Source organism: Xenia sp. Carnegie-2017, unplaced genomic scaffold, assembly GCF_021976095.1.
Source record: "Xenia sp. Carnegie-2017 unplaced genomic scaffold, XeniaSp_v1 HiC_scaffold_30, whole genome shotgun sequence".
Lineage (NCBI taxonomy): Eukaryota > Metazoa > Cnidaria > Anthozoa > Malacalcyonacea > Xeniidae > Xenia > Xenia sp. Carnegie-2017.
The window spans coordinates 46,849-57,722 of record NW_025813494.1 but is presented as its reverse complement, the minus strand read 5'-3'; the positions used below and the strand labels follow the sequence as shown (position 1 = coordinate 57,722).

Sequence of the window (10,874 nt, the reverse complement as noted above, 5' to 3'; positions counted from 1 at the left end):
AGGTTGAGGATAGTTGATGAAAGGGGTATCATGCATATGAGGTTAGGGATAGTTGATGAAGGGGCATCATGCATTATGAGGTTGAGGATAGTTGATGAAGGGGTATCATGCATTATTAGAGTTAGGGGATAGTTGATAGAGGTATATGCATTATGAGGTTGAGGATAGTTGATGAAGGGTATCATGCAATATGAGGTTGAGGATAGTTGATGAAGGGTATCATGCATATGAGTTGAGGATAGTTGATAAAGTGGATATCATGCAATATGATGTTGAGGATAGTTGATGATGGGGGTATCATGCAATATTAGGTTGAGGATAGTTGATGAAGGGGGTATCTGGTATTATGAGGTTGAGGATAGTTGATGAAGGGGTATCATGCATTATGAGGTTGAGGATAATTGATGAAGGGGAATGCATTATGAGGTTGAGGATAGTTGATGAAGGTATCATGCAATATGAGGTTGAGGATAGTTGATGAAGGGTATCATGCATTATGAGGTTGAATGTGGTTGATAGAAGGTATCATGCATTATGAGGTTGAGGATAGTTGATGAAGGGGTATCATGCAATATGAGGTTGAGGATAGTTGAAGAGATATCATGCATTATGAGGTTGAGGATAGTTGATGAAAAGGGTATCATGCATTATGAGATTGAGGATAGTTGATGAAGGGGGTATCATGCATTATGAGGTTGAGAATAGTTGATGAAGGGTATCATGCATTATGAGGTTGAGGATAGTTGATGAAGGGGTATCATGCAATATGAGGTTGAGGATAGTTGATGAAGGTATCATGCATTATGAGGTTGAGATAGTGATAAGAGGATATGTACATTATGAGTTGAGAATAGTTGATGAAGAGGAATATCATGCAATATGAGGTTGAGGATAGTTGATGAAGGGGGTATCATGCATTATGAGGTTGAGGATAGTTGATGAAGTGGGTATCATGCATTATTAGGTTGAAAATAGTTGATGAAGGGGTTATCATGCATTATGAGGTTGAGGATAGTTGATGAAGGGGGTAGAGCATTATAAGGTTGAGGATTGTTGATGAAGAGGGTATCATGCAATATGAGGTTGAGGATAGTTGATGAAGAGAGTATCATGCAATATGATGTTGAGGATAGTTGATGATGGGGGTATCATGCAATATTAGGTTGAGGATAGTTGATGAAAGGGGTATCAGGCATTATGAGGTTGAGGATAGTTGATGAAGGGGGTATCATGCATTATTAGTTTGAGGATAGTTGATGAAGGGGTTATCATGCATTATGAGGTTAAGGATAGTTGATAAGGGGTATAGCGTGAGGTTGAGGATAGTTGATGAAGGGTATCATGCATTATGAGGGTTGAGATAGTTGATGAAAGGGGTATCATGCAATATGAGGTTGAGGATAGTTGATGAAGGGGTATCATGCATTATGAGGTTGAGAGATAGTTGATGAAGGAGTATCATGCAATATGAAGTTGAGGATAGTTGATGAAAGGGTATCATGCATTATGAGGTTGAGGATAGTTGATGAAGGGGGTATCATGCATTATGAGGTTGAGGATAGTTGATGAAGGGGTATCATAATTATGAGGAGTTGAGGATAGTTGATGAGGTATCATGCATTATGAGGTTGAGGATATTTGATGAAGGGGGCATCATGAAATATGAAGTTGAAGATAGTTGATGAAAGGAGTATCTTGCAATATGAGGTTGAGGATAGTTGATGAAGTGGTATCATGCATTGTGATATTTGATGAAGGGGGTATCATGCATTATTAGATTGAGGATAGTTGATGTAGGGGGTATCATGCATTATGAGGTTGAGGATAGTTGATGAAGAGGGTATCATGCAATATATGAGTTGAATGAGGGAGGTATCACAATATGAGGTTGAGGATAGTTGATGAATGGGGTATCATGCAATATGAGGTTGAGGATAGTTGATGAAAGGGGTATCATGCATTATGATTTGAGGATAGTTGATGAAGGGGTATCAAGAATTATGAGGTTGAGGATACTTGATGAAAGTGATTTCATGCATTATGAGGTTGAGGGTAGTTGATGAAAGGGGTATCAGGCATTATGAGGTTGAGGATAGTTAATGAAAGGTATCATAAATTATGAGGTTAAGGATAGTTGATGAAGGAGGTATCATGCATTATTAGATTGAGGATAGTTGATGTAGGGGGTATCGTGCATTATGAGGTTGAGGATAGTTGATGAAGAGGGTATCATGCAATATGAGGTTGAGGATAGTTGATGAAGGGGTATCATGCATTGTGAGGTTGATGATAGTTGATGAAGGGGGCATCATGCATTATGAGGTTAAAGATAGTTGATGAAGAGGGTATCATACAATATGAAGTTGAGGATAGTTGATGAAGATGGTATCATGCATTACGAGGTTGAGGATAGTTGATGAAGGGGGTATCAGGCACTATGAGGTTAGGGATAGTTGATAAAGGGGAGATAATGCATTATGAGATTGAGGATAATTGATGAAGTGGTATCATGCATTATTAAGTTGAGGATAGTTGATGAAGGGGGTATCATGCATTATGAGGTTGAGGATAGTTGATGAAGAGGGTATCATGCAATATGAGGTTGAGGATAGTTGATGAAGAGGGTATCATGCATTATGAGGTTGAGGATAGTTGATGAAGAGGAATCATGCAATATGAGGTTGACTATAGTTGATGAAAGGGGTATCATGCATTATGAGGTTGAGGATAGTTGATGAAGGGGGTATCATGCATTATGAGGTTAAAGTTAGCTGATGAAGAGGGTATCATGCAATATGAGGTTGAGGATAGTTGATGAAGGGGGTATTATACAAAATGAGGTTGAGGATAGTTGATGAATGGGGTATGAGGCATTATGAGGTTGAGGATAGTTAATGAAGGTTATCATGCATTATGAGGTTAAGGATAGTTGATGAAGGAGGTATCATGCATTATTAGGTTGAGGATAGTTGATGAAGGGGTTATCATGAATTATGAGGTTAAGGATAGTTGATAAAGGGGGTATAGCATTATGAGGTTGAGGATATTTGATGAAGGGGGTATCATGCAATATGAGGTTGAGGATAGTTGATGAAAGGAGTATCATGCAATATGAGTTAAGGATAGTTGATGAAGTGGTATCATGCATTATGAGTTTGAGAATAATTGATGAAGGAGGTACCATGCATTATGAGGTTGAGGATAGTTGATGAAGTGGTTATCATGCATTATGAGGTTAAGGATAGTTGATGAAGGGGGTATAGCATTATGAGGTTAAGGATATTTGATGAAGGGGTGTCATGCTTAATGAAGTTGAGGATAGTTGATGAAGAGGATATCATGCATTATGAGGTTGAGGATAGTTGATGAAGGAGGTATCATGCAATATGAGGTTGAGGATAGTTGATGAAGGGGTATCATGCATTATGAGGTTGAGGATAGTAGATGAAGAGTGGTATCATGCAATATGAGGTTAAGGATAGTTGATGAAGGGGGTATCATGCAATATGAGGTTAAGGATAGGTGATGAAGGGGGTATAGCATTAAGAGGTTGAGGATATTTGATGAAGGGGGTATCATGAATTTTGAGGTGGAGGATAGTTGATTAAAGGGATTTCATGCATTATTAGGTTGAGGATAGTTGATGAAGGGGGTATCATGCAATATGAGGTTGAGGATAGTTGATGAAGGGGGTATCATGCATATGAGGTTAAGGATAGTGATGAAGAGGGTATCATGCAATATGAGGTTGAGGATAGTTTATTGAGGGGTATCATGCAATATGAGGTTATTGGTAGTTCATTAAGGGGGTATCATGCATTATTAGGTTAAATGTAGTTGTTCGAGGAGGTATCATGCATTATTAGGTTAAGGATAGTTGATGAAGTGGTTATCATGCATTATGAGGTTAAGGATAGTTGATGAAGGGGGTATAGCATTATGAGGTTAAGGATATTTGATGAAGGGGTATCATGCTTGATGAAGTTGAGGATAGTTGATGAAGAGTGTATCATGCATACCCTCATGAAAAAGAGGCCCTAAAAAAACTTTAGTGGCCCTACGTGAAAGTGTTTCAAAAAGCGCTCAAATACTGGCAAATCGCATCGACAAAATATCTATAACAAATTCAACTAAAACATACAAATGAATGTAGTATAAAAGTAAAATACCTTTTCAGCATTTAAATCCATCAAATGGTTGCCCCAAAGTCCACTAAAAACAAGGAAAAATAAACGCAAATATCAACGTATTGAAGAAATTGTGTTGTTTCTCATTTGTTGACCAGAAAATAGTCGTATGTCATTCGTATGTAATCGTATGTCACTCGTTTGTACTCGTATGTTACTCGTATGTACTCGTGTGGTGTTTTAGCATAAATCAACCATTATTTTTTGGGTACACTTGCAAAATGTATCAATTCAGGAAGAAATTCAGACGCTCAAATGACTTCTTTTACAATAACGTGGAGAGGAAAGGAAACACACAAAAAGATGATGCGGTAGGAATTTTTAAAGTGTTCTTTTTATTGTTTCTGGTTGCACAATTTCATATTAATTTATATTTATTACCACAGTTATATTAACAAATGTATGTGTACAAATTTAGTTATAAATCAACAAATTTTGTGAGAACATAAAACGGGCATTTTGGATCAATAAGTTCGCTTCACGTAAAATAGGAAGAGTATGGCAGTTTACCTGAATGATTTTTCCAATGAAACTTATCAACAACAAATTTCGTTTTCTTAAAAAATGCTGGATCTCGGTTCAAACAATACTCGTGCAATCTGCAGGCATTATCGTAAATGACCAACTCTGGCGCTAAAGAAATAAAAATACATATGCATATCATCAGGCACATTCGGTTATGTTACTGCACTGACAACTCTGACAGAGTTGTGCAATCTGTCCGATTCAATGATAATACTCTGTTTGTAGCACCATAAAAGATACACACATACGTAACTTACCATCAGGAAAACGTGTTCGTAAATGGTATATGGGATATTTGGTGATTCGTGATCCCTTATTATTTCCAATCCATAACATATACCTGGAAACAAAAACGAAGGCGCAATGTCACTTACTGCAATAGTAAAACAAATTTTCGTTGGAGCTGTTCATCATGTAAATACCGTGGGGATAAAGAATACAAAATATTCCAGGGATCAAAGTGCCATGCTTCTTCTTGGGTCTAGTGACTTTAGCACAATCTCCCTGCTGTGTCTTCCTATTGTCAAGAACATAATTCCCTCGTTGAACCAGTTCTGGCAGACAAGGTAGATATCCATAGGATGAATTTTGAGACACCTCAGGTAAGTTGTGTGGCAAACGCCACTCACCGTCCTTGACCTCGAACGGACTTATAGCCTTTTGTACCAATTCCTTTAGCAGCGGTTGAATAGTAATAGGAATTTCTTCACTAGTCTCCATGACGTTAAACAGTAGGGGCACTTCTTCATGAAGAAGTTTTAAATCAGTCGAAGGATTGTCTTTTGGATTGGCTCCATCAGACATCCTTATCAAGATGTCCAAAACTTCTTCTTTGGGGGGCACAATTGCGCATACTGGTTTGTCAGAAGACAATGCTGCCAATAACCTTCTGCACGAGTTTGGACAACTAGTGATAAATCCTTGTTTCTCTAACCATTCAAGTAGAGTCCTAAGCCCCTTTGAAGATATCTATAAATACGAGAAATTGTAGTATAAAATGAGCTCTGGAGTGGTCATACAAAATTTTGTACTCGTGGGGTAATAAATTCTTCTTACTTCAGATTTTAATTCTTGAAATTCGTCCCAACTTAGCTTTGAATCATTGTACTTCTTCAATAAAGCTCGCACATTTCTCCTGTTGATGAAATTGCGCATTTCAAACCTAGTATTGGACAAAAGAAAACAGGTTGTTATTTTTATAACTATAAGCTGTGTACAAAAACAAAGTGAGAGAAGTCACCATCATGCATAAAATGCTTTCTGATACGTAGATGAACACTCGTATTTACTAATTAGCAGACCTGTATATACTATATATTACAGATAAACTTCAAAAATACTAATCTTCCATCTAGCAATCCAGTATCAGACTCTCTTAAATTATTTGGTAAGAAAGTTTTCTGTATTCCAAGAGTTGTTCCATCCATCACCACCTTTTGGGGAATTCTTCCACATAATTCACAAAAAAACCCATTGTCAAAATCAATATCAAGCAACCTTAATAAGAGAAAATTCAATAACTTAATAAAACAAGCGATCACTATCTCAATGGAATATTCATATTTTACAGCTTAAATTGAAATGATGCTTACCGTATCATGGCAATGATAGCAAGACGAAACTTGGCGTAAGTTATTTCCTTTGGGAAATTAAAATTACCCGAAGACACTTGCCTTTGTACATACGCAACATAATATTTGTACATAGGTAAACTGAACAAGAATAAAAAAGAAAAAACATTCAAAAGAGATAGGGCGAGAAAATTATATAATGGACAAACGTAGCTACTAATGCTTCGGCAAATTTTCATTAAAAAGTACCTCGACGTTATGAAAAGCCGAATGTAATCTTTTGAACGGCATGAGATATTGCATATGATCCAAACCATACAATCCTGTTTTCAATCCCATCATAATGCTTTTTCGTAGCACAAGAGGAGCAAGGTCTACAATACACTAAATAATTTATTTAAGTCAAATAATTATGAAGTAAAGCGTAAGCTATAGCAAATCAGAACTTACCCTTCACATCATGGATAGAATAAAAGTACGGAACTGAACACAAGTCTACGTACAACTATTCATCTTGAATAAAACGTTTATCCCACTCTGCACCACAAGAACAAATACCACTTTCAGATGGCGCCAAAATTTTATGACCATTTTTTTCAGGAAGATCAGTAAAATCGCTTGCATCATTCTCATTGCCTAAAATAATTAAATTGTAATATTTACAAAATGCTAGAAAGTGCTAAATACCATACCAATAAAGGAAATAGTATATGTAATGCTAAAAGGATGTTCACCATTGCAGAATATCTTGCATACCTGTTTCAAATAAAGAAACCTTTTCTTTGCTAAGTGTAGCCAATTCAAAATAGTCTCGCATCTCTGGTGTAATTCCAAAGGAAAACTTAAAAAGTGCCAATGGAGAATCCATTTCATCCTCTTCAACGATTTGCATGGCTTTTGCAAGGGTTGTCACATGAATGCAATGATATGACGAACAGCTGCAACATTTTAACTCGGGCTGGGACGGCGTTACTTTTGAATACACAAAAGTACAACCCCCCCCATGGACTATTCACTGGTTTTACAGCAATCCACTGAACCTCCCTGCACACTACACTAAACAAGTCCTAAAATATGTAAATCATTTATCTTAAGGTTGTATTATGTGTGTGTATGTATGTGTGTGTATGTATGTGTGTGTATGTATGTGTGTGTATGTTTGTGTGTGTATGTTTGTGTGTGTGTATGTATGTGTGTGTATGTTTGTGTGTGTATGTTTGTGTGTGTATGTTTGTGTGTGTATGTTTGTGTGTGTGTATGTATGTGTGTGTGTGTATGTGTGTGTATGTGTATGCAGATTAATAATTATAATTAATTATGACTTCACAAAATCCTTAGAAAGTGCTTAATATATATATCAGGCACGTAAAGCAAATGGCGAATATGACTATTTTTATCATACATTTAGTTTATACTACTTAATGTATGTACTGTAGGTATGTGGCTATGTATGTGAGTATGAATGTGTATACCTCAATAGTCATAAATAAATTCCATTTGCCCTGTTGGTTATCACCCTAATAGCTTTATAGAAGCTCATGAACTTAGGCACAGGATGTATGGTAACAAATTGTGGGGTATTAGAAGGTTGAGAAACTATATGTGTATTTGTACAAAAAAGTTATTTTCACATAACAAAACATACTTCTTCAGGTTGCATCTCATGGTGGGAATGATCACTGAAAACAGACTGCATCATCGATGTGGATTCTGCATTCATAAAAGAAATTGGATGAGATAAATATATTGTGTAAATAATCATTCACAAGTTTTAACAATATTTTTGCTTGTAAAGCTGTGCTGGTTAACGTCCACATGTAATAAGAACAATGTCGAACAAGGGTCTTGTAAAAACACAGAAGGATGACTTCACAAGGGTTTGAAAGGTACAATAAACTGATATTTAAGGATGAAGACATTTCCTCCCATACCACATGAAGAACTTTACATTGAAAAATAAGCCAAATACAACTTTGAGACATTCACTTCATGCAATGTCAGATTAATATGCAATAAGTTCTCACATCTTTGACAAGGGTCTTCAAACAAATAGTATGTAAATGTAAGTCAAAATTTGGTGAAGTTGTTCAGACACCTTATATCCTGAAAGAGTAATGTTCACACAGCACTTACTTTTTTCAATAAAATCTTTGGCTTCAATACCAAACTTTCTATCATACACAACCAGATATTTTTACATTGCTAATATGTGTATGCAACTGGGATATGGTATATCTGACAAGTACAAAATGTTGTTTGGCCTGTTTTAATAATTTCATTTCAGTAACATCTATTTTACATACCTTTTTGTTTGTATTATAATCATGAAAAATCTTTGTATTATAATTATTATAATCTTTGTATTATAATCAATAAAAAGAACACTATAAAAATTCCTACCGCATCATCTTTTGCGTGTTTCCTTTCTTCTCCACGTTATTGTAAAAGAAGTCATTTGAGCGTCTGAATTTCTTCCTGAATTGATACATTTTGCAAGTGTACCCAAAAAATAATACCCCGATTTATAAAAACCAGTACTAGAATTAGTCTAAGTACCATTCTCCCAGCCAGACTTCTCCGATAGATATTTAAAAAAGTACTAAGCATAGTACTGAGTGACTGAGCCCTGTTGATCGATTTCCTTGCTTCGAACTTTTGATGTTGCAAACTCCTAAAAAGTATGAATACAGGAAGAAATATTGTTCTCATACATGAACTTTGAAAAATGTAGTAAATGGAAGCCCTGAAATTTCTTTTTGAAGCTGCACCGGTCGGATGGTTGTATTTGTGGTTGTATATGCCATTTTCCGGCAGCGAAACATACCAATAGGTGGGGATATCGATGAACAAATACAAATGAATTATGCTGAAGAAAAAAATACATGCAGGTTATAGCACCAAAAAAAGAGTATTGAGTAATATCATTTAGTTGGGTATATACCAAGGTCCGAATTATCGCAAAAAAATTGCTTCGCAACTTTTTTCGAATAAGTTCCTACCGACCCCGATTTATTTTCCTCTCGCAATTTTTACAATGCACATGATTACGCCAATATTTTTTATTAATTTTAAAAACTATAAACTAAAATCCTCGCATTCGTTCTCTTCCAAATCGGAAAGCGTAGCTGCTGCAATATCAACAACGTTTGTAGATGACGCTGACTTTGATTGCCTTTCTGCTGATTGACTTTCGTGGTTTTGCACCATTTGGGCGTCTAATCTTTTGCTCTAGCCAATATTGGAGAGCTTCCTCCGTTGTGGCTTCGCACTCCTTCAAAAACCGATAAAATTAATAAGTTTTTCGGAGTCGTCCTGAACGCATTTATTGATCAATTCTTTTAGTTTGACCATAGTCCACTAAAATTCATTAATGCGCTTCACCGCTTTAACAGGGTCGTGAACTTCCTTTTGGAATCCCAGGCTAAGAACCTAAAAATAAAAGTCACTACTCTTAATTTTGCACCAGATTATATATGTTGTGATAAGACAGCAAATCTGAACATTGAAGCGTTATACTAATTACCTTCAAAGGCGTCAAAATGTCAATGTATACTGTCATCAGCATAGGATACTTTGCATACGTCCATTTTGACAAAAACCTTTCAATTCTTCTCTTTTTGCTGGCACCGAATCTGTTTGGGACAATGACTCAATGTGTAGCATGTATGCGCCATAATTGGCAACAAAGGTCTCCATAGCTTTCAACTTGTGGGTGATCCATTTCGTTCCAAAGGCTTTGGCTGGCTTTGCTATGCTCTTTTCGAAAATCTCGCTGAATCCCTTCAATTCGCGATAGCGCTTTGCCGACTTTTGGTACAAGTAATACAATTTAGTCAGGAGCTCATCCACTTCGTCAAATTCTGATTAAATGAGTAATGTATATATTATGAACACATTATTCTGAAATTCAACATCTTAAACAAAAGAAGTGTCTAACTGTTGTGTCACCATACCTGTTCCTTTAAATGCATCTTTAACAGCCAGTTCAAGGCGATGGTTGAAGCAATGAATAGTAAGCAGCCATGGTGAGTCTTTGCGAAGTTTGGCTGCAAGTCCGTTTATGCTACCCAAATTTACCGAAGCTCCATCCACGTTTAGCGCTGCCAGTTGTCTTGGGAAATTGTTCATGTGAAACCGGGAAAAGCAATCCTGTATCATCTTCTTAAGGCAATCTGCACTTGTTGATGTAGGTGATTCAATTGCTAAAAACCTTATTTGAGGGATACCTGTCCATTGAAAAAATAGAAATAACGCATCTAAAGACAAGAATCGAAATAATTCAGTTCAGTGTATTGCATTTACCTTCACTGCTTATAAAAAGGAGATACAAAACTTCCTGTTCAGAAACATCCAGGATGTACATATGATGCATCTTATTAAAATCAGATTTGTTAGGGGCTCATTATCTTAGTCACATTTAGAAAAGTACATAGGCAGCAGGTTGGATTATACACTAATTCATAGACTTTAGATTGAAACTAAAAACTTCAAATCATTGATGAAGTTGCTGGCTTCTTATGAAACCCCAAGATTTGATTTCTTTGAAGTGCATATTTTCAGCACTGTACTGGTTATTTTTGATTATATTTTG

General features: G+C 36.2%; 1 protein-coding gene and 1 long non-coding RNA gene across 2 annotated transcripts; both read right to left on the bottom strand.

Annotated features, from left to right (window-relative positions):
- Positions 1-5,078: 5,078 nt before the first annotated feature.
- On the bottom strand, positions 5,079-6,615 carry LOC124455217. Its single transcript, XM_047005907.1, has 5 exons — positions 6,533-6,615; positions 6,305-6,424; positions 6,057-6,209; positions 5,769-5,877; positions 5,079-5,681 (listed from the first exon to the last, which is right to left on the bottom strand). The coding sequence occupies exons 1-5, from the start codon at positions 6,598-6,600 to the stop codon at positions 5,079-5,081; spliced, it is 1,053 nt and encodes a 350-aa protein (XP_046861863.1). The 5' UTR covers positions 6,601-6,615.
- A 2,083-nt stretch (positions 6,616-8,698) lies between these two features.
- Positions 8,699-8,952, bottom strand: LOC124455216. Its single transcript, XR_006951777.1, has 2 exons — positions 8,840-8,952; positions 8,699-8,758 (listed from the first exon to the last, which is right to left on the bottom strand). It is a non-coding gene; the product is annotated as an uncharacterized LOC124455216 (long non-coding RNA).
- Between the last annotated feature and the right edge of the window lie 1,922 nt (positions 8,953-10,874).